The sequence below is a fragment of the Venturia canescens genome, chromosome 11 (assembly GCF_019457755.1).
Source record: "Venturia canescens isolate UGA chromosome 11, ASM1945775v1, whole genome shotgun sequence".
NCBI classification, from domain to species: Eukaryota; Metazoa; Arthropoda; class Insecta; order Hymenoptera; family Ichneumonidae; genus Venturia; species Venturia canescens.
Genome location: NC_057431.1, coordinates 5252492 through 5276420, shown reverse-complemented (window position 1 = coordinate 5276420; position 23929 = coordinate 5252492). Strand labels below are relative to the sequence as shown.

Sequence of the window (23929 nt, the reverse complement as noted above, 5' to 3'; positions counted from 1 at the left end):
AACTAACCTCAAACTTTCACTTCGTCGCGATTTCTCGCTAACTTTGAAACTTTGAAATTCTGCCAAATAATCGAGCGTTTTTACGAGGGATTTTCACGCGTTCTTTACCTCCGATAGACTCGTACAATTCGGGCAAACAAATTTCGATAATTCCGGGATAACGAGCGTGCTCCGTCGCACCTCTCTCTCCCACGATCTTCCGTGATCGCGTCAGAATCCGCTACTGTACCGTGTTGGCCACGGGAGCGTTTAGATAGTCACGTGAGGCCAAGCATCGTCGTTAAACTCAATCGTTTCTCCTCTTTCCACGATACTTTCCCAAGCCGGTGGTGGGTTCTGCTTACGAGTTTTATACGATCCGTTGTACCTCCATTTTACGCTCTTTGCTCCCCGCTGTTTCAGTCTCGCGTTTACGAGTGAGCGACTCGTAACTCTCGTGGATAAAAAATCCGAGAAAAAGCAAATTCAAAAGAAATAAAATATGGAAGTAACGGAGAGAAGCTTCGGAGAGTTAACCTCAAAAGTGTCTCGTTCAAAATGGCGGTTTCGAGTACGCCAAAATGGCGGCTGAGGGCTCCCTAAAAATCCAAAATCCTTCGATTTCGACGATAATTTATTTCCAGCCCAATTCCCATTCCCCGATTCCAAAAAAACAACATTTTTTCAAAAATTCCATTTTTTTCTCACCAACGACAACGACGCTAGGCCGGATTCCACGCGGAATACCGAAGCCTACAAAATATCGATTTCTTTCTAGGCAAAGGGAGGCTCTCGTGGGGTTAATAATAATAAAGATAAATCCACGAGTTGCGAGCTCGTGTTCCGCATTTGCGTGGTCAAAGGGGTAGCAAGAAACGCTCTTAACACCCTGTATATCTATACCTCGTGGCCTATACTTTATATTTAAGTACACCTACAGGGCGTTCCATAGCGAAAGTGCCGAGTGAACAAAACCTCGATTCTGATCAACCAAAATCGAGGGTCCTTAAAAAACGGACTCAAAAACCATTCCCCCCGATTCCTTAAGGGGGAAATCTGCATTTTTTTCAACGAGAAGCAAATGCCGAGGAAAACGAGAGTAAAAATTGGCCAGAATGCTTCCCAGTGGAATCGATCGTTCCACACCGTTCTCGTGCCTTCCCCGCTGTCACTTTGGTGTCAAAAAAGTTTGCTATTCAAATTGCTGGTTTCTTCATAATCCACATACATATTGATGCTAAAATGTAGAGAAACGAGGGCTTATAGCCGTGTGTAGAAAAGGGCAGAGTCGCGAACGAGTATTTTTCTTGTGGGCTTATTTTTTCGAAGATTTGCGCAACTGGCTGATTTTTTATCCATCCGTTTGTTGGTTTATCGAGTTTATTATTGCCCCCGAGCAGCGCGGGGTTAGCAAATCCGGAGAAAAATTCGCCTCGACTAATTTATTTGTTGTTGCAATGTTTATGCTCTTTTCTCGCCACCATAAAATTCGTAATTCGAGCTTGTGTGTGTGCGAGCGTTAAAATAGTCCGAAAGCCGCGAGTTATGCTGAGTAAATGTCCGATGTTAAAAAAAGGGTAAAAAGTGGAGGTATAATTCGAACGATTCGTCGATTTATCGCCACTCCTTTTTCCGCCCTATCGCCGACGTTCTTTTGTCGCCGGCGAAACACGCTTTGCTTCTCTCTCTCTCGCTCGCTCTCCGACTACCTTTATTTACGTATTTATATGTATACGGGCGCGAAAGCAAACGAGATTATTTCAATTTGAATGTCGAGCGTCGAGCTCTCGACGATTTTTCCCCCCTTTTCGCCCCCCGTGCACGCCGCTTTGCTATATTTTTGCAACAATCGTCGAGTTTCGTAACGAACTCGAATGAATTAACGAAGCATGAAAACCGCAACGATCGACTGCGAATTACCTCCTGAAACGCTCCCGATCTTTTTCCATCACGATTTTTTGGCTCGCGCGCTATTTTTTGCTCAACTTTTCGTCCGAATTCCAACCGTTTTGGGCCCGGGAACGAAGAGTTTGGAGGATTTACAAAAACGCCTAAAATTTTTTCAGCGAATTTTCATGAGTCTCGTTGATTTTGGAATTCTCCAAAATCGCACATTCCCTCGGGCACGGATTTCCATCGAAATAGCGAGACTCGCTTGCCACGAGTCCCGCCGAAGCGGCATTCGGCGTTCCCCTTTTCGGCATTTTCCGTCCGGCCCAATTTTTCCTTCTTTGGCAGCTAAATCGCGTTTATTTAATATTTCGTGAGAGGCGACGAGATAATTGAGAAAATTGGGGCTATCTCGACGCCGGTGAGAGCCGCGTCAGGCTATTTTTTAAGGGGAGAAAAATCCCGGCCGGGATTAAGGCCCCGGAGGATGCTAGCCGGGCCCGGGCCTGGCCCGCTCGTTCCCTCGCGGTGTTCCAACTTTTCTACAACATTCTACCGCGGATGCAGAGAGCCGAGAAACGATAGGTAATCCGATAGCCCCGCCCTAACCAATTCGGAAATAATAAAAAACGAGGAGCAATAAGAATGAAAAAAATAATAATACAAAAAATAAAACAACAACGAGCTACGAATAACACCGAAATACCAAATGAATGAAGAACGAAATAAGAATGAAAGAAGTAAAATAAAGCGGGAGGGATCGACATAAAGGCCATCTGATAAGCCCTATTTCAGGCTCCAAGGGCCTGAAAGGGAATCCGCCGAAGTGCTCGACGAAAAACCACACCAAAATTTCCCAAAAGCTTTCCAAATAACTTTAACATTCGAGGATCTTGGATCGGGGGCTTTTGAGTGAAAAACGAGATTTTTCAATCTTTTATATTGGACTCCTCGATTAAATAATTTCATAAAAATATCAAGATTTCGAGTTGTGCTTTTGAATTAATGGTGAATTTTTTAAATATCGAATTTTCGAATGTTTCATTAAAAAAGAAAAGTTTGACGTCGTCTTTCCGAGACATATTTTCGTGTGAGAAACCCCCCGAAAGAGTTGCTCACAGCATCGGCCAAAGTCGTGACTCCGAACGCTCCCTTTTCGGGCAAATTTGTCTCGAAAATCCTCGCGATTATGATTTATTCACGTACCAATGAAAATAGACTCGAACGCAACGAGAATGAGCTCGGGATTTTAGGCTCACGAGGCTTACGCGGACGGCGAGGAAATAAGGCACGTTTGCAAAGGGCCTCATCGCTGGTGCTGGCTCGCTCGCACTCGCTGGCGAGGTTGGGCGACGAGACGGTGGGCGGGACGGGCCTTTGGGGCTCCAAGGCGATCCACTCCGAACCTTACTCCGTATATGCACAGCATATTTCCTCAGCACCTTTTTCTCTCCGTCTTGGCACACGCATACATATAAATCGACGTGAAAAAACCCCTTTTTTTCCTTCATTTTTTCGACGAATGCATGCACGTGTGTATATGAAATTGAGCGTCAAACGAAACGTAACGTCTTCCAACGAAATTGCAAACGAGCCTTGGCTTTGAGCCCCCCCTTAATGCTTTTGAATCTTGGTCGATGGAAACCTTCGTTTTTTTCATTCCCTGTGTGTTCAAACAATCTTTTGAAGTTAGATTATTTAAGGTACTATTAAAAACCTGATTAAAATCATCGTTTTCGATTGTTTGGGTCGACATTTTTTTGCTGGGCATCAGAAACCTTGAGAAATTCAGCATTTTTTATATTTTCCTTCTTAAGGGGGAATATTGGTGTGAAAAAATGAGCTTGTTTTATATTAATATTCAAGTTGCATCGTTCAATTTCATCCTCTCTGTCGAATCGACTTCACTCAAAAGGAATTCTCTTCAGAAAACTCATCGCTATCGTCGCATCGTAGAGTTTTTTTAAAAATTGTTTACTTTGCTTTTTTATCGACAATTTACTGCAAAATTTTGTCTAAAATTCGATTTTTTTTAAATGGCCGCCACTTTTTCTAACCAAAATTTTCAAATTTCCTACGACGCTGCGGTATAACCGTACTATTATAATTTAATAATCTTTTCGAATTTCTCATTTCATATGCTTGCTGTCGCACTTGTGCTCTCAACCGTCGAGGAGTCTTTTTCTGAGACGTCATTTTGCGAGCGCTTCCCCGCTTGATAAAATGCATTAAAAATGAAAAAAAAAATCCTCGTATACTTCATCACTTTAACAATTAATACACGAAATTCCAAATAATTTGATCGAATCGTTTTTTCAAAAAAATATTCCCAAAAAACAAGTACTCGAGGGAAGATTCGCGACTGAAAATCTGCGAAATTCGATCATTTCCAGTCGCCCCATCCCAAAGAACCATGAAAAAAAAAAAAAAAAAAACAATTTTTCATTTCATTCCGAAAACCCTTGAATTTGAACGTGAACGATTAACTCGACGATTCCAGGCTCCAGCTTTCCCAAAACTCCAATTCCCACAAGTTAAGGTAACTCCTGCTGTACTGCATGCTAGTCAAATGAGTGCTAAATTTTCAAAACGCTTTTAGACCAAGTTCAACGTACCGATTAAACTTATTATTAGTAGATATGTATTCAAGCTTATTTTATTAACGTGAAAAGTTATTGAAAATGATAGTTTTGCAAAACTATCAACTGGTAAATGCAAATTTCCATGATGCCACATTTTCACAGGTATTTTTCAAAGAATCATCTGTATTTTTTAACCGATTTTATTGCACCAGGTCTCATTTTGTTCCTCAACTGATCCTCGACGAATTCGCCACGTAGATTTTCCTTCAAACTCATTCCTTCAGAAAATATGAATGAAAAAGTATTTTCACTCGATGAACAATCAGCTGCAACGGTGAAACGATCAAGTTAAAAAAACAACTACACGGTCGATTCACAGAGGACCGGTTGACGAAAAAAATGAGACTTGTTCTAATAAAATCGATGAAAAAAGGCAGATAATTCTTTGAAAAATACCAGTAAAAATGTGTCAGCGTGAAAATGAGCATTTATCAGTTGACGCTTTTGCAAAACTAGCGTTTTTAATATTTTTCCATCTTAATAAGATGTGCTGTAATACGAATCCACGAAGAATACATTTAATCGGTACACGTTAAACTTGGTATAAAAGCGTTTTGAAAATTCAGCACTCATTTGACTAGCGTGCAGGAGTTACCTTAATCTCCCCGCAAAGCTTCGGAAAACGAATAATTCCAACTGTCCAAAGTCCAGAGGCCTTAATAATCGCCCCCAAAAACAGAAAAAAAAAATTTCTCAATTTTGATAAAAAATATTCCGAAAAGCTCAATTTCCTCGCGTTTTTCCTCATAAAATATTTGCCAACGCGGAGAGGCGATCACCGTGGAAAAATGGAGTTGAATTTAATCGAGACTGTCCGGTCGTCGAGTGAATGCGGGCCGAGGGCCGGGGGGGGGGGGGGGGGGGGGGGGGCTGCTCGGAGGAAGATCAAGGCAAAATGGTCGAGTGTAAAGGACACGGGAAGGATCGATTCGCGATTGAGACGTCGAGTTGTTTCCGTCTCTCTTTTGTTGGGAGGGCGAGGAACGCGGGAGTGAGAATAAATATGCATTGGTCAGTGTAGGATCGAGTCCGAGGACAATTTAACACGCGGCTTCATCGGCCCTGCATATTTTTTTCCATTTATATATTCGCGTTTTTTCTCCCTTTTCCCGGCGTTTCTTTTTGGCTCGCTCCTCTGCCGGTTGGTGTGGAGCTCCGTGCGTGGAAAGGCTTGACGAACGATGTGTCAGCGGTGACAACTGGCGCAAGCGCTCCCTGAATACCCAATGAAGCGCGCGGGCTCGCCTCGTCGGAGTCCCTTTCTCCCCCGTTTCTTTTCGCTTCGCGCGGCTCGTTGCTCCTTCGCCGGGGCCCGGCGAAGGCCCAGGAACAAAAGTCTGCGAATTAAGGTCCGCAGCTTTCCGGCGACCTCGCGGGCCCGGGGAGCCAGGAAAACGCGCGGAAAGCTGTTTGAGGAAATTCAAAAATTGTGGCAAAAGCCTCGCTCCCGGCGCTGCATTTCCGGACGCTCGGGTTTCCGGCCGCGTTTTTTCCACCACAAGGGACCCACTCGGCCTCGCGGAAAGAAGGTGCTTCGGTCCGCTACTCATCGTACGGCGGGAGGGGGATAAGAAGGGAGCGAAAGAAACGTAAAAACGCCCGGGGAAAGACGTAAAAACGAGTTTCTCGTATTGGGATTGGAATTTAATGGAGATTTTAGAAATTCTAGCGATGCTAAAACTCGAGGATAAAATATTGTTTGCGAGCGCACTTTTGCGCGCGTGTGTCCAACGGAGAAAGGAGGGGGCCGGGGGGGCGCTGCGAGCGCAATTCCGCGGGCATAACTATGCGGTACATTCTCTCAGGACTCCGATCCGAGAGAGCAAGAGCGAGGGGGGGAGCGAGAAAGAAAATCGACGCGGGGCTCTCTACATCTCTGTGCTAAAGTTTAACTGGAATAGCCGGGCACGAAACAAACGAAATGCCGAGGAACGAAGGAGAGAATAAGAAAAGAAAAACCCGAGCCGGGGAGCGAAGGGGAAGGGCGAACGGGAAGAAAAAAGAAAGCGCGAATGCCGAGCTGCACTTCAAACGATCCCGCGACGTGGCTTTTCTCCTTTTCCCGCATCCCGGTCCGCAATCCCTTCCTTCGGGATTCTCCTCAATTTTTCCCATTTTTTCACCCCTTTCCGAGCTGTGCGAACTTTTAATCGGGCTGTGAACACTGGATTGTGATTCAGAGTGATTTTCACCCTGCGCGGCACTTACGGACTCGAGATATAATGGGAAAAATGTGTTTTTTCTCAAACGCTGATTTACCTCGAATCGGGGGAAAAGAGAGGGCAACAAAAAGCCACAAAATTGTCGCGAATTTTGACTAAAAGTTTGTACAAAAAAGCCAAAGGAGGAAACAAAAGTTGAGAAACCCTCAAAAGTCTTGATTCCTTGACGCGCCCAAAAAGTGCAGTCCCCCTTCCCAAAAATGCCTGAAAACCAATAATAAAAAAAAGGGAGAAAAAAAATAATCGAACATTCTCAAAAATCATGATTTCACGAATTTTCAAAAACTTCGTACAAAAATAGCCGAACGAGCGATAAAAAGTCCAAAAAACTCCCAAAAATTCTGTTTTTTTGAAGACCCCAAAAACCAGTCACAAAAAAACGGGTAAAAATAATCGAACATTCTCAAAAATCATGATTTCACGAATTTTCAAAAGCTTCCTACAAAAGAAGCCAAACAAGCAAAAAAGCGTCCAAAAATCTTGATTCCTTGACGCCCAAAAAATGCATTCCCCCTCCCAAAAAATGTCTAAGAACCAATAATAAGAAAAGGAGAATAAAGAGATTCGAAAATCGCTGAAAAAACATGATTTTTCACGAATTTTGACAAAAACTTCATCAACGCCCGTCCTCGGAGCCTCCAACGAAATGAATTTATCTATAAATGCACCTACATGGTCCGCCCTCACACATTCTCATTTATTATATTATGTATAAGAAAAGCGAGAGGGCTGGCTATTGCAGTGGGTGGAGGAATATTGCTGCATACGTAACTAATCCCATACACACGCAGACGAACGTACCGAGTGTTCACGTATGCGGAGATACGAGCTCATAGTAGTGAAGGGTGAGGGTAGCCTCTGCGAGAAACGCCCACGCGTATCTCGATCTAATAAATTCAACATTTCGCCGGTAAATCCAGAGCCCTTTTCTCTCTCGATGTACGTGTATAAAAGCACGTGCATATATGGACGAGGAGAGTTGAAGAAGCAGGTGAGATCCGGTGGATGCGAAACGGAACTGGAGAATAAAAATAAGGCGACTCGAATATCGGGCCTGTTGGCTTTCTCGAATTTTTTCGATCGAAATTCCAAATTTTAGGAATTTTCGTACTTCTTTGAGACTTGTTTAAAATTAACTTAAAAATCCTTGAGTCAATAAATTTTTTGTCTTGTTTAAATCAATTTTTGAGGTCGAAACATTGAAAATTCGAAATTTTCCGAATTTTCGTACCTTCTTGAAATTAACTTTTAAATCCTTTAGTCAATACGTTATTTGTCTTTAATGAATTTTTGAGGTCGAACGTTCCAAATTGCAAATTTTCGGAATTTTCGTATGTTTTTTAACCAATGTTTTAGCTCTAAATATTCAAAATTCCAAACTTTCGTACGTTTTTGAGCGTTTTTGAAATAAATTTTAAAACCCTTCCCCCAACGAATAATTCGTCTTATTTAAAATGAATTTTGACTGTCCAAACATTAAAAATTCCCCAATGTTCGTCCCCAATTGAGTCTTTTTAAAACCATTTTTTAAGTCCTTTCCTCAATAAGGTTTTCTTCTTTTTTTAAATCAATGTTTAACCTCGAAAGGGTTCCTACGCGAAGAGCTCGGTCTCCACCGTTGCATCGAGGCTCCGGTCCGTGGCCGACTCCCTCGAGGGTTTTTCGCTGCTCCCCGATCGACTGAAAACCCGATTTTTATGGAGCGCCGTCAAAACGAGTGTTTTGACACGCGGGGGCTGGAAAATGCTCGGAGAAATGGCGGGCAAAAGAACAACGTGGATTGAGCCACATTCGGCTCTGTACGTAGATAAATATCCACTCGCATATAGACGGAGAGAGAGCTGCGTATACGTTCTTCGAAGAGAGTCCCAAGCGAAGAAGGAAGTAACGGATGATTTATATCCGTTGCTACCAGTGCTGCTCCCAACCCGGCGATAATACCAATCATTATCATCGCTTAATAACAGGCATTACTGCCAACATTGAAATAATGCACGAGTATGTGTGTGTGTGGCTCTCAAGCCGAATGTGAGTGAGTCGAGTAACGTTGCTGAAGACATACACACGGTCACGAGCGATATATTTGCATAAAAATGTGCTCGGATATAAAAATGTGATGTGTGCATAGTCGAAGAATTTGTTTTCACAAATAATTTGGATTTTTTTAGAATTTATTGTGATTAGGAATTTTTGGTGTTAGTAAAATGAGAATTTTCGTAATAATTTGATTTTTTGTTGCTCCCGGAAGGTAAGTTACGCTTGTGTGTGTGTGTGTGTGTGTGTGTGTGTATAGTTCGTGCGAGCCGCCATGGAAGGCTGGGAGCGTACTCAATGGCCACGTATCTCTGGGGCGTGGTGCGAGTATTTTTTACCCCGGTTTTTGCAACTCGATTTTTTGTTGTCTTTTATTGGCTTTTTTGTTTGTTTGCTAGTTCGTTTTTTCTCTCTTTTTCTTCTTCTTCTTCTTCTTCTTCTTCTTCTTCTCGACTTTCCTTTTTTTATAACCTCGGAACTGGTCTTGGTCTACGGTAGTCGAGATGCTGATGTGGTACCGAGACCGCATAACTACCAGGCTCGCTGCGAATACCCTCGACTGCGATGCCGTGTCGGTGGCGTTTCAATTTATACTGGACTTCGGTTTTTTCAGGTTTCTTATGCTCTCGGCTTACGGAAGACGGAGCAGAGTGGCCTCGATGTGCCAACGTCAAAAACGACGCTTTTTTCTCACCTCCCCATCGACTTGCGAATTTTCGTTGGATTCTCCACTCCTTAATGGGTTTTTCGAAATTTTTTTATCGCGAGGCACTATCCGAGCCGGGGGACTTGGGGACTCGCTTCTGTTTGGAAAAAATGGGATTTTGGTTGAATTTTTATTTGGGGAGGTTAAAAAAATTATTTTTTTCCGAATATTGCAATCGATCCTAACGCTTGTTGTTAAATAATCGATAAATTATAACGAAATATGGTTTTTTTATAGTTCGCGAGTAGGAAATTGGTGAGCCGTGAATTTCGTTGTTGGTGACGGATCGAGAAAAGCCATTACCCGAAAAGGTTTGACCTGCGGTTCGCCATTTCCTATTTCCAAGTACACATTTCGTGTGGGCGCGTAGGCGAGACGGTTCGGCACGCGACATATGCGTCAGCGTTTCGAGAAAATGACGAGAATCGGAGGAAAAAACTTAAGTATTGAAGCTGAGAAGGAAAAGGGCGTAAGTGGATTGTCAGGGGTTAGAAATCGGGGCTGTACGTCCTCCTTGATGGGAGGATAAAAAACTAGTGAGCACGTGGTCGTCGCACCAGATGGACGTTCAGATATAATCGTTAGAGTCCCCGATGCGTATGAATAAATTTATAAAAAGCGTAGCCCATATCCACCGGTATGGGAGGAGAGAAAACACGAGTGGGGGGCTGGAAGACAGTGGGAAGAAACGGAGGACTCCCTTAACGATCAGGTTCGTGTGCGTATTGGGTCGAGAGAGCTTTAAAATATTCAGGAAAAACGATTTTTCGTCCTGCTGACCCGTATTGCCCCCACAGAGTATCAATTATTATTTTTTCAATAATTGTTGTTGCTCTTCGACAGCAAACAGTGGATCGACGGTTGGAGTGAATCGGAGAAGATTGAATTTCTATGGGAGAGCGTCGGGAGATGATTCACGAATGGTGGAGCAGCGAAAGGGAGGGGGGAGCTGACCGCCATATCTGGATAAAACCGTTAGGGGTGACGATTTCCGAGAGGATAATTGTAATTATAATTGGACGTTAGTGGAAGATCTGAGCGGAAAGAGAACGGTGCTAAGGGTCCGAGATGGTTTTCTGGCTTTCTCTCTCTCCGGTTGAGTCCCCCTCAGGGTTCTATCAAACTCCCGGAGTCACGATCAACTTCTCCTCGGAGTGGAGCTAGGCGTTCGGGCGACTTGCTTTTCGCGCCAACGTTGAGCGAGCAAAAGAGGAGAGAAAATTTATAGCTGCCTCGTTAGCTGTGTACTAGCTTAACTTGTTGTCAGATCTCGCTCTCTCTCCCCACTCCCTCGGTCTCTCTGTAAGTCGAGAGTGCACGGAGAGCTAGTAAACCGGACACTTCTGCAACCCTATACCGAATGTCCAGGGCGTGGCGAATCGATGATTTAGTGAAGTCATTTGTGCCGATAACGCTGACAGATGCCGTTCATCGAGAGCTATCCTGTTACTATGAAAATAAACGCGCGCTCGACGTCGATGTGCGCGCAAACTCGAACTCGCTTTTTTTGCACGCTCGATCGTCGCTTTCGATTTTCCTTCGCTCTCCCGAACTATCGCACTCTTTCCGACACCCTCCCATCCTCTCCCGGACGCGCGGACATTTTTTCGCGATCCCGGTCACGATCGGAGGCTCTCCTCCCGGTCCCAAGCACTCGCGACGACGTTCAGGCGCGCTCTCCCGGCTCCGAAGGCATTTTCGTGGCGTCCAGGCCCTCTCCTCCCGCTCCGGAGGCTTTTAAATCGCGTTGAGATGACTTCCTCCCATTTGCAAGACCTTTCGGTGACGTTCAGGGCTTCTCCTCCCGGTGGGAATCGTATTGAGGCACCTTTGGCATCTCTCCTCCCGGGGCTGAGCACTCTGCCGTGTTTTTTTGACTCTGTCCTCCCAATCTGAAGCACTTTTACTTCCGCCTTGACTCTCTCCTCCCACTCCCCGGCCTTCCAACTCACTATTCCGCTCTTTTTCTCACTCCCAGGCACTCCCACGCGTCTTCACAGTTGTAAACGCCTACGAGTCTCTTTTCTTCGAAATTTTTCAAAACTCTACGAACGAACGCGAACTTTTCTTACCGCAAAAGGATAAAAATTCAACGAGTTTACTGACCTGTGTTTGCGTGAGGCCCAGACTCGCCGCGAGCTCAGCCCTCTCCGGTAACGCGAGGTACTGCGTCCTCTGGAATCGCCTGTTCAACTGTTGTAGTTGTAGACTGCTGTAGATCGTTCTTGGCTTTCTCATCTTCTTCCCTTTGCCATTTCTCAAGGAACCGCCTCCACCGCCGCCGAGCTCGTCAACGAGACTTCCGCCCTTGTCGCCCAACGGCGAGAGGTCTGTGAACATGCACCACCCTGACATCAACTTTCAGAATTCAGAACTTTACTTATCGAGCCGAACTAAAGAAAATAATCAACAGAAACCTGTTCAATAACTCATTAAAAAAATAAAAAAATAAAAAAATCTACCCTCAAAATTGTAGGATAAAAAATCAGGAAATCGGCTCCATTGCTCGCAAACATTTTAGAAAAAAAAAAATTATCTTCAATGGTACAAAAACGTCCCTAAAAATAAATAAAAAAATCGAGATCTCGAACAATCCGGAAGTATTTCCACTCGCCACCCCCCAGTAACGAAAAAAAATAAAAATAAAAATAAAAACACACGACAAAACGATTTAATCGTCGTCTATCCGCGTCTCTCTCGTACGTACAGACCGGCTAATTAATTGCCTCTCATCACGTAAAATTAGAGCTGTTAATTTAAATTGCCGGAATTACCTCGACGTGAATTAAAGAGCATCAAGTGAATCGATCTTTCGCTCGTCACCCTTGACACTCGGGTAACCCTCGTGCCACGCTTTGTTCCTGGGGCTCGAACAATTATTATTTTATTCAACGACATTCGAGCTCGGGATTGGGAGGGTTGTAAAATCATTATTTAAGCTCGGTAAAAAAATCAGCGTTAAATTCTCCGTGCCGGGGTATGCTTTATCTCGGAGGATCGTGAAAAAAAGTGGAAAAAAAGGGAAACACGACTTCGGGGGCTAAATCTTTGGGGCTTAATCAGATCAAAAGTAATCCTCGAAGAACCTGCAGGCTCCTCCCACTCCGATTTTTCCACCATCCACCGAATTATATCTATATTCGAGCATTTTAAATAGGAGTGCTTTAAGGGCAAGGAAACTAATCGTAAAAGCCAGAGCTTCCTAGTCCACCTCGCTGAGGATTTCGCGAGAGAATCCTCGAAGGTTAAAGACCCTGAGGAGGACCTTAATCCTTATGAAAACAAGCGTTTAATATACCTGATCCATCACTCGGCGAAAAGGACTCTTGGCTGAGAGGGGGGGGAGAAAAAAGGAAGGGATTTTCCTTCTCCCTTGCTCTCGCTCGTTCAAGATTTACTTTTGCTCTGCTGCTTTGCTGCTGCGGAGTCTCTCCCATCGCCCTCGCACTAAACGTTCCTTTTCTCCTCGCTAATTGGATTCTCGAGTCTCGCCTCTGGATCCTGAGGCTTAAAGGGGTCACGATCCCGGGGAGAAGCCTCCGAAGGTTCGTTTGGGGGATGAAAACAAAAATGGCGGATTGAAGATCCGCTCGAGGAGGCCTGGGATGGCCTGGAAATTTTGGAAAGCCTGCTAACTATTTTTCTCACGATTTTATAACGCTCTCGAGGCAAAGGTCAAGCTCAATGTCATCCTGCGATCGCTCCAAGGTCGAATTTATTATTCCTGCTGATTTCTTCGGTTTCGAGTCTCTTTAACTTCCTCATTATCCTCGCTCGCTGATAAGCATCGCTCACTCGACAAATATTACTCCTCACACATTCCCCCGTCGCTTTCTCAACGCGGTTCTCTCGTCTAGGGGATTTTCGTGTGGGTGCGAGCGTGTTACGCGTATCACGCGATCTCAATGTCGGATCCAACTTTGTAAACACACCGTATCTCTTCTCACACCCTTTTCCGAGCTTATCCTCCACGGGCTACCGCGTACACGACGCAGTCCTCGTTTTCCTCCGAGAGATCTTTCGAGTTCGTTATCACAACTCCCGATCTCTTGCTCCCTCCTCGCTAGTATTGAGGAATTCAATTCCAAGTAGCTACACGCTGTTTACAGAGGGAACAACTCGGGCGCCATATTTTTCGCCTCCCTTCGTCCCATTTTTGTCATTTTTCCCCTAGCCGGGTCGCAAAATGTTACTAGATATTGGAAAAAATCCCTAGGCCCCCACTTTTTTTATTTTCTCACGTTAGTTCGAGAGTTTTCACTGAGAGCCCCAAATTCTTCAGTCCTACAAACATTCTAGTAACAAAATATCACCGGGATACCAACAAAAAGTTACTAGAACACGAAAAAATTACCTAAACCAAAAAAAAACGATTTTCCCAACAACTTTTTGGGTCTCTCTCCCTAATTTTGGAACTTTGACAGCCAGTCCGGAATATCCCAGCCTCATGAAAGTCTCCAGAAGCAAAATGTCACTAGGATCCGAAAAAACCAGTGCTCGACGACGAGGCCAATTGTTTCGTCAATTTTCTCGCTCCCCACGACAGTGAACGCTTTCACTCAATAACTCGACAATCAGAACGCACTGAAACGCTAATAAATTCCCTAGGCAGTGAGAAAACGTTAAATCAGTCGGATTTACAGTCTCCGAAAGTTGGAATGATAACTAAAGTGTCCAATAAATAAGTACAAACGAAATGAGTCGAATAAAATAAACGCTCTCGTCGAGAATTTATTCGAATGGCTGTCGAGTCTTATTAGACGTGTTACAGCTTTATGAGAGCCAAGTCTAATTATTCTTTTCATCGGCGTTAAGTCCGATGCAAAGAAAAAGAGAGAAACAACTCAACGATCATTTACGCTGTGCCTTGCCCCGGAAAAATCGTTTCGGAAGGCGTGACTGAGAGTTCATTAATTATTTATACCGGTGTAGATCAACTTGATAACAGGAGAGTGATTGTCGAACCGCAGCTTGCTCAATATTCGCGAAAATGTTGAAAATTTCGCGAGACTCTCGTTTCTCATGTTTTTTTATATTTTTTCATCGTTTTTTCCATCACCTTAATGCGTTATATAACAAGCTGTAATCGAATGTCCCATTCGACTGAAACCGATTTGAAATCGGAGCTGAAGAGCTCGAAAAATTCGTTCCCCCCCAATAAATCATTGCAGCAACCCATTTTCCACTTTCGATGGCTCTCAATTCGATCAAAAAGATATTTTCCAACGAGAGTCCGCACAAGTGAGGCTAAAACGCACACGGAAAACGCGAGCCGCTGGCGTGCTCCCTCGCAATTAACCTGATCGCGATTGCTACGTGATATTTATTATTTAATTAATTAAAGCTCGTTTCTATGACACGTGCCGTCGCGAGAGCTCGGAATCATCGAGAGAGCCTCGGCATGAGCAATGAACGAGAGAGAAAAACGCTTTTGTGCGAGCCGTTTTTTTTCAAACCTCGTCCCCGAGCCTCGACAATGAACAAAAAGAAAAGAGAAGGAAAGAGAAAGAGAAAGAGAAAAAAGCACGAACAATATCGCTCCCAGTTTTGTGTCAACGCGGCAATAAAACAACGCGATTCTCATGTTTTTTTAATTCATTAACTCACCGGCTATCTTAAGTGTGTCAGATCTAATGCTTTATCATTTATTTATTCATGGCTCAACATTTGAAAAGGAATAAATTATGATCGGAAGAGCTTAAGGGTGAATCATACAAAAGTCGAAATAATTAGAAATTGATCAAATTTGGTGATAATGTTCTTCAACATCAAGTGCGAAAACACAAATTTTTTCAAAATTTTCTTCTGTTTAGTTATCGAGTAATTACGCATTAAAGCAGATTTCTTATGCCCGGAATGTATACCTATATATATGGAAACGCTATGCTTATACACGTGAACTTTAGTGATCAATTACTCGATAACTGTACAGAAGAAAAATCTTAAAAAATTTGTATTGTCAAATTTGGCACTAAAGAATATGTTCACCAAATTTTATAAAATTCTGATCATTTTGAATTTTTTTATGTTTTTAGCATGGTTTAGCATGGCAACATTGTATCGCCTGTGCAATATATCCTTAACTGCTGGCAAGACGATTTACGAATGTTTTACCATATTTTTAGCGCCTGCCAGATGACGCTTCCCGAATCACTGTTCAAGCATTAATAAATAATATCCTTGCTCGCTAATCTTTTCGGAATTTCCATTCACGCAGGGCCAAACCTTCGAGTTTCTTCGTTTACTAACTTTTGTTCAGAGGCTTTCCTCAATCTTTTCAGTTGCAATTACTTCATCGTGTCTTCTCTGACACACTCGTTGTTCGACTCGGAATACAGATAATTACTGGAAAAGTTGGAAAAACAAAAGGGAACGGAATGAAAAATTTGCTCCCGTTTCGCATGCAATAACTCACCGTCGCTCTCATGTTTTTTTCAATTCGTTATTCCCAACGCGTATCTCGTGCGTGTCCAGGGATTAAATTCTTTATCATTTATTTATTCACAGTTTAACGTCAGGGAGGAAATAAATAATGAAAAAACGCGAACCACTTGGCTCGAAATCTTTAGCATTTTTGCGAACGCGCTCACGCTGCTTTGGAGTCACTTTGCATCTTGGACTTGTGAACCTTTTTTGTTTTCTTGCTGAGAAACGTTGCTGGGGGGAAAAAAATCCTTGAAAACCGTTCCCTCGGTATTTCCTAATATTTGCGAAAATTTCAAATATTTCATTGCTTTTGACAGTTTTGAAAATTGACTCGGTCCCATGAAGATAAAAGTTTGGAAAAGGCCTGGGAAAATTGACGAAAAAAACGTTCATTTGGTGACAAAAATGAAGGAAAATCGAGCCAGGAGTTTGAAAAATTAACATAAATTCAAATCGAAGGAATTTTCGGAGGGAATTCAAACACGAATGGAAGAAGCCTCCACCAAGAATTTCGTCATTTGCACATTAGGAGTTTCAGGCACTTTAAGGGGGCTCTCAAATCGACGGGACTTCGCTGCTTCCCAACGTTCTCCGGTGCTGGCAGCTCGTTTCGCAAAATTTTCATTAAAAAACCCCGGAATATAAAAACTCAGAATCCGAGTCACTTTTTCCCCCAGAGAAGAGTCACCGACTCGAAAAATGTCACGCTTCATTAATCTTATGAAAAAATTGAAAAAAAATGAGAGAATTGTGTCTTCCAATAATGCGGATTGTACAAAATGTAATAAAGACGAACATATGAGAACGGGGGTTGAATTAAAAAGTTATTACGATTGGAAATAATTGGATCAAGTTAAGGGAACGAGGGCTGAAGGGTTGTGCGACCCTTGCTGGACGCTGGTCTTCTTTTCCAGTAGTTTTTAAATTAACGACCTTCGTCAACGACTCGGTTGAGAAGAGCGGTGCGTAAATGCGCTCGATAATTCGTTCCCTCGTAAAAAAAGGCCGACGAGTATGGGGGCGGGGGGGGGGGGGGGGGGGGGGATGATGAGTCGTGAGGCTAAAGATGCGAATTCGAGCTGGTGGCTAGTTTATAAAATGGTGAAAAAGGAAAATGAGAATAATTGTCAGAGTCTTGTTAAATGGAGGAAGCAAAAAAAGAAGCGAGGAACGAACCCTTTGCTGGGGGAAGCAGGTGAAAAGCAGCGAGGGTGCAAAATGCACGTTTATCGGAAGGGTTGTTTCGCAGTGCAAGAAAATATTGCCTGCTCGGTGTTGTCGAGAGCGAGAATCGTCCAAGTTTTTCCCTGAGAAGTGAGGAGGGGTGAGTCGCGAGGGTTGAAGGTCACGGTGGCTGAGGGTGGCAGGGGTTAATTTTTCAGGGGGTTAGTTATGAGGAAGACAAAGTTTCGTCGTCGCAGGGAGCAACAACTTTCGTTTTTACATTTTTCTTATTTTTTTCCCCTCTTTTTTCTCGTTTCTTCGAACCCGAGGCAAGTTGGGGGTAGTTTTGCGTATTGGACGCGATCAGGATCGCTCAGCGACGTGCGTCCCCCGCTCGGCGGGGCATCGGGGGCGAGAAAGAAAACTCGACGCGGGGAGCCTCGAGAGGCTCCCTTTGAAGTGCCTCCGACTCCCGGCGTCAAGTGGCGAGTTCTCAGGTGCGAAAAAGAACGATAAAAAACGCCGATTTTTCACTCGCCCCACTCAGGGGGAGGCTCGAGTCGAGGATCATTCGTAATTCACCTACCTCCGAGACCTTAATTACGATCCGATTATCCTTTGACGATTAAGTCCCCAGATTTTTATGTCACAACATTCCTCACTATTTTTCTACAGTTTTTTCATCTTCGGACTCCATTTTCTCAGTCTCTTCCTCGCAAATGCTTCTTTTCGAATGAATGCGACGCTCCGAGCATAAATCACGACGTCAGGCCTCTTAAGGCAGTTCATTCACTGAACGATTTTACCAGGAAAGTCTTGAAATTTGCACACTTTCAACAATTTCGCGACTCATATCAAATTTCAAATGGCTCGTTTTATTGGATTTCGAAACAAGCGTGCTTAAATATGAAGAAAAGTACACGGAGCTGTAGAAACCATGCGTAAAAAATCGTTTCACGAATTTTATGAAAAACGTACCCAACAACAATGAAGTTAACAACGAAGGTCTGGGAAAAAGTTCGAGACGATTGTCTCACTAGTGATTAAGATATAATACCTTAAAGATTGGACGAAATTGGTAATGAGTACTCGTAACCTGACATTTGCTTATCTTGGCACTTTGTTTCTTCTTGGCCCATTTCTATTTCTGTCTTTAACACTTCTTTTCGGTTCATTACCCTTTGTGTTTTCCCTTTGCGTTCTCTGAAGCGATTTTTGACATGAAAAACTACAGTATTTTAGGGTGGGACGAGTGAAATTAGGGGTTGAGTCAGTGACGGATCCCCGCTTAATAAATGGCTCGTAATTTCATTCGCCAAAAGTTAAGTTAAAAAAATCTACTTGCAATATTGAATAATTAGCTCTGACATTAATTTAGAGTGACGATACGTTTAATTAGGAAGTAAAAATCCCCGAATTTAGAAGTCCATAAAATACGATACCATGGACGTGATCTACCTTAAGACGCTGCTGGACTTTCTGCCACTTGTTTCCCTCGTTCCTCCCTCAAACAATGAAATTTTCACATCTTTTGTGCCCCATTGTGTCGACAGTTTTCTGGACATTTAAGCGGAAATTTCGGTCCCCACATCCGGGCTCTTCCGAGGATTTAAGGCGACTCGCACACGACAAAAGTTTCGCGTTCCAATCTCATTTTATTTTCTCTTCATTCGTTAGGCTGACCGCGTGGAGAAGCGTCGATCTCTGACGATACCTGCTGCTCCAGATTCTCTTTTTTCTCGCCCCCCCCCCCCCTCTCTGGCCCTGGCCGCGGCGCTCCTTTATTTCTTTATTCTCTATTTGCCTAGACCCGAGACCGGCACGGAGTTCATTCCTGGATGAAAACGTGTCCTGAGATTCATCCGAGCGAGGGAGCACCGCAAAGGAAACAATAAAAAAAAAAAAGAAAAAGAAAAAGAAAAAACGAAATTTTACAACCCCCCGAAACACTTGTTCTCGTCGTCGCAGCTTCTGGTTTTCTATTCTCTCGTAACACGTGGATCGTCTCATCCCTCGAATAGAACGTGAATTGAAAAAAAAACATCAAAATTATAAAAAAAAAAAAAAAAATCGTAGAAAAAAGTGAAAAAAAAATTCACCGTTGCATAATTTATTTATTTGCAACTTTTCTTAAGGGCAAACCAATGATTTAGCAGCCCTCGAGAGATGGCTGTAAAGTTGGTGCAAACAGCCAAACAAATTGCGACGACGATACACTTGTTCTCGTCGTCGCAGCTTCTGGTTTTCTATTCTCTCGCAACACGTCGATCGTCTCATGCCTCGAATGGAACGTAAATTGAAAAAAAAACAACAAAATTATAAAAAATAAAAAATAAAAAATAAAATCGTAGAAAAAAGTGAAAAAATAATTCACCGTTGCATAATTTATTTATTTGCAACTTTTCTTAAGGGCAAACCAATGATTTAGCAACCCTCGAGAGATGGCTGTAAAGTTGGTACAAATTGCCAGGGTGAAGTTGGACAGCGGCAAGGGGGTGGGTTCGAGGGGGATGAAAAACCGCGACGCGCAACGTCATCACTTTTAAATGAGATTTTGATTGAGATATGAGAAGATGGGGGGTTTGTTTGACGCGGAATTATGCGTTTAAGTCGAGTGGGGTAGAAAAGTGAGGACTCGTCTATGAGAGAAACGAGGCAGGAGCAAAAAGTGAGCTGGCTGTTTCGAGAGGGGGATGAGCGCGTTCGCACACAGAGTGCTCAGCCTTGGCGGAATATTGTGCGGTTTATAAAATGCATTAGACGGACCGGCGCCTCCGAGACAAAGCTCCCTTCGAGGCGAACTTGAAACTCGATGCGATGCGGAGAAAAAAACAACCCTCGGGTTTTCATCCCCCAGAAATTTTTCCCCCGTCGCTGCCTCCCTGCTCCTCTTTAAGGGTCTATGAAATTGCGGAATTCCCTCGAGGCTCACCCCGAGCCTGCACTACCTGCACGCGTGTAATCGCGCCCGGAGAACACTCGAAATTACACACGCGCGTTCGCCAGCAACTCACGCAGCTGCAGCTCCCGAGTATCGTCCGCAGAAATAACTATCACGTGATTGCACTCTATCGATTACTCGCGAGTAAAAATACGATGAAAAAAAAAAAGAAAAACAGAGAAACTCTATTTGTTCAAACCCCTCGCGACGAGTCTGGAAAACGACCCCATCCGCGATGAAAAAATACATTGTAACATCTAATTTTAGACAAATTGTCCAGCACTTTGTCCTTTATAATGATCCCTGCGCCGACGGACCACTCCGCGATCAAAGGCCGAAGGAACTTTGAAAAATGACCACGCAGCCTGCGAGTCTCGGACCTCGGCCTCCACCCGGTAACCTCCGACTCTGAAAGACCCTTCGTCACCTCTGACCCTGGGTTCACTGGTCAAATCGTTCGCCCTGGAGGTGGAGGAAAAAAATGTCGTCCTGGTCCCTAACCCTAGTGCTGCCACTCGCCTAAGAGTTTTCTGAGTCGAGCACTCTGGCCCGGCTCTACCTCGAGGGAATCGCTAATTTCACCGACTCCTGGAGGTTTAACTTCCCGGAGGTAAACCGGATGTTTTCTAAGGGTTCGGGAATAAGCTGGATCACTGTCTTAGGTTAATGTTAGGTGATGAAGAAATGATAGTCGATACATACAGTTTGGGTATTCACCGTCCTTGGGTGGCGAGGGGCACTGAGGTGCGTAAGTTGACAGATGATATCCATAAGTGTTGTGTTGATGCATTGGGGCAAAAGGGTAGCCGGTGAGGGCGGACCTGGGGCTGGGGAAGCCGGCGTCGTTGTGCTGTTGATTGCCGCTGCCAGGTCCGGAGGTTTGATGGCCGAGGGGGCCGACCTGGTGCGGGAACTGGTGGCCGGCACCGGGGACGTTGTGTCCGCCAGGATAGCCGCCGCGTAGGCTCGAGGGGTTGTAGAGATTGTTGTGTTGGAGTTCGATGAAGGCGGATTTGCCGGACTGTGATACGGGGGTGCTGGAGGCGCTGTCGCCGCCCTGAGGTCCGGGGGTGACGGATCCTAAGCCGGCGTGATGCAGATGTTGGTCCATGTCAGAAGTGCCGCCGGTGTTGTTGCCTCCGGCATTGTTCCCGGCGCCGTTGCCGCCGCCGGCGGAGTTGCCGCCGCCGGTTGACGGTCCGCCACCGCCGGACATGCTGTTCGGCGTCGGGGTGCTCGACGGACAGGGGTCGCCCGCCCCGAATGGGCTCCCCAGGTCCGTGAAGTTGAGCGTCGTCGTGCTGCCTGCACGCTCCAACTTAGTCGCGACGTCGACGCCGCAGCCCCCGGCCCTTGCCGACGTCGCCGCCGTGCGGAGACCGCACGGAGCCCTAATCTTGCGGCTGATTCCTTACGAGGAGGCTGCTCGGTGCACTAGCTGGAGGGCTCTCGAGGTCCTTTGGATGAGGGATCAAGCCGAGTGCGGATGGCCAGGTCCTGGCGCCCTTCCCGACGACCTGCTCCAGGGGATGCTCCGGGGGTTGACGCTTCAACGGATCGTCTGCCTGGGGGTTATCATCTGGCTGGAACCTTCGGAAGGGCGATCGATTCGGCCGACTCGAGAGGATCCTCCTCGTCAGAGGGACTCCCGGATCACTGGGACAACGCGGACGAGCCGACCGCGGCTCAACATCTACCCGTCGGAGCCCGCTCCCGAAACCTTCTTGCCTGAAGCTCCCTCGACTAAAGCACCTTAAAACACACGCGTCCACTAACACTTTTGAGCGTCGACACTCGCGGGATCACTGCACCCGATTTCGGCCCAGGTGGGCGGGGGGGAATCGCAGAAGGAGTTACCACCGAGCCCGCTTCCGTTCAGCCCAGGGACAACGAACGAGGCCTGTTTTCAGAAGGCTGTCAAGAGTCCGGACCCCGTTGGTCAGCTCGCTACGGAGCTGGTACCGGTCGGATAAGTGGACCTGGTCGCGCGTTCACCCGTCGGCATTGTAAGCCTCGAATATTTTTCGACCTCGGCTCGAACCCGACCGTTTATCGCGGCTAATCCTTCTTCCTGGAAGAAACCCGAGCGGCGATTACCTCCGCGGAGGTCGCTATTCGACGATACCAAAAAAAAAACTACCCTGGCTCGAAGTGACGCAACGAAATGCTGCAGCAGAGTCTCCCAGCGGGATCAGCCTTGGTTCAATCCCCCCGAAGCAAGTATTCAGCCAGTGGCACCGGTCACCAGGCAACTTTAGACCTCATCGGCGATGACCCTGCGCGGCGACGACACTTCCAGTAATCCACTTGGCTGGAGGGCAAATAAATGAAAACAAACACACAGTCGCAGTTATTTCGTCACTGATCACGTTAACTCGACGAGTTACAAACTCCCGGGCGTAGGCGGCTTTTAACGAAGCAGACGAAACGAAACAACACGAGCACCAACGAGCGTACTTGCTAACTAACGACGAGCCACTTATATCCCTGGTTTCATTGATCTTCAACGTTTATTCGAAGTTGTTGTTGTTGTTGTTGTTATTATTATGAACGAGCGAGAATAAATGAGGAAACGTGTTGCAGGGAGAGAGACGAAGAAGCGAGCGAGTCGGTTGGGGTTGGCACGGACGAGAGCCGATCACGTCGTAACGTTTAGGGTCGGAAAACGCGTTACGTTTATAGCGAGGGTACCGTCGCGGAGTACACGCGCGTCTTACTCCTCTAACTGCAGTGCACACCGTGCGGCGCGGACCGGTATAATGATACATAATGAAGCCGGAGCCTCTCCCCGAGCCCGAGGAGCCAGTTGCGCGAGAGTCCCGTCAGGGGCGCCACCGGAGGCCCCGCCCGAGCGCCCGCGTACTCGCCGCGGTGATTGGTGGGAGAAGCAGCTCCCCACTCGGCCGCGGCGGCTCGCCGGGTGGCGGTTGGCTCGCCGGAGGCCATTATGGTGTCCAGGAGGCGGAGCGCTCCGGCGGGGCCACGCCTCCCGGGGCGCTCACTCGGGGGGACCACCTGAGAGACGACGGATCGGCTTACCTGGAGCCCGAGGGTCACACGCGCTGGCACGCATCATCTCGCGGCCTCCTTGCCTCGCAGAGACATCCCGCTGAGCTTTTCGGACCGATTCAGCCACGAGGTCGAGTTACGTGGCTGTGCTCGTCAGCCTTTTTTGTCCTTTCGATCGAAAACGGGTTAATTTATCGTCCGCGGGAGTCCTACAAGTGGAGCGGACGAGAGCATCTTCCGGGAGAACTCTGACCGGGTTCCTGGAGCATCGTCCAGGGGACGAGCCATCCGGACGGTCGGAATTCGGCTCCAGGGGAGCAAGTGAATCTTCTTCGGGAACTCGATGACACGCTGAACGTGATCAATGCTCCATACGCTCCGGCCACGCCTACCGAGGACTCTTCATCTCTCTCTCTCTCTGCTCTTCTCCCCCCCCCCCCCCGCCACCCCACCCCCAGCTGGACCGCTCGACGGTCGCGGCAGTTATCGAGCTGGCAGGATTCTCGAATCAGCTCCGCGGGAAGGATCAGCCGGTAGAGCGGGAGTGGATCGGACTTTGTTGGTGCTCGGATCCTCCGGAGTCGTGCAAAAGGTGCTCGTTACATCCGCGTTAATTCGCGACAACGAAGCGACCTCCGGTGCTATTATTCAGCCCCGCAAATCACCCTCATTCAAGCCCAAACACCCGGTTCAACATTCCCCCGTGCAATTTGTCCCAATTGGCCCTGGCGCAAGTCCCATGTCCTTGGCACCCTGACCGAATTTCGCGAGAACGAGAGCGGACCTGCTCCGATCACGCTCCCGAGGGATTATCGTCATCCGCGTTAATGCTCTCGGGGATGAGCTCCCCGGGGAAGTTCCGCTTTTAGCTAACAGGCTCACAGGTCAGGGTCGAATTAGTGGCCGGCTTCCAGCG

General features: G+C 46.0%; 1 protein-coding gene across 1 annotated transcript in view; it reads right to left on the bottom strand.

Moving 5' to 3' along the window:
* Dll (Distal-less) overlaps positions 1–22744 on the bottom strand; it is a 53748-nt gene extending 31004 nt beyond the window's left edge. Inside the window, exons 1-2 of the mRNA XM_043432231.1 lie at positions 20707–22744; positions 11580–11803 (exon numbers count right to left, since the gene is read on the bottom strand). Of these exons, the coding sequence (XP_043288166.1) occupies positions 11580–11803; positions 20707–21220 (738 nt within the window). The 5' untranslated portion in view covers positions 21221–22744. The remainder of the gene's footprint in view (positions 1–11579; positions 11804–20706) is intronic.
* Between the last annotated feature and the right edge of the window lie 1185 nt (positions 22745–23929).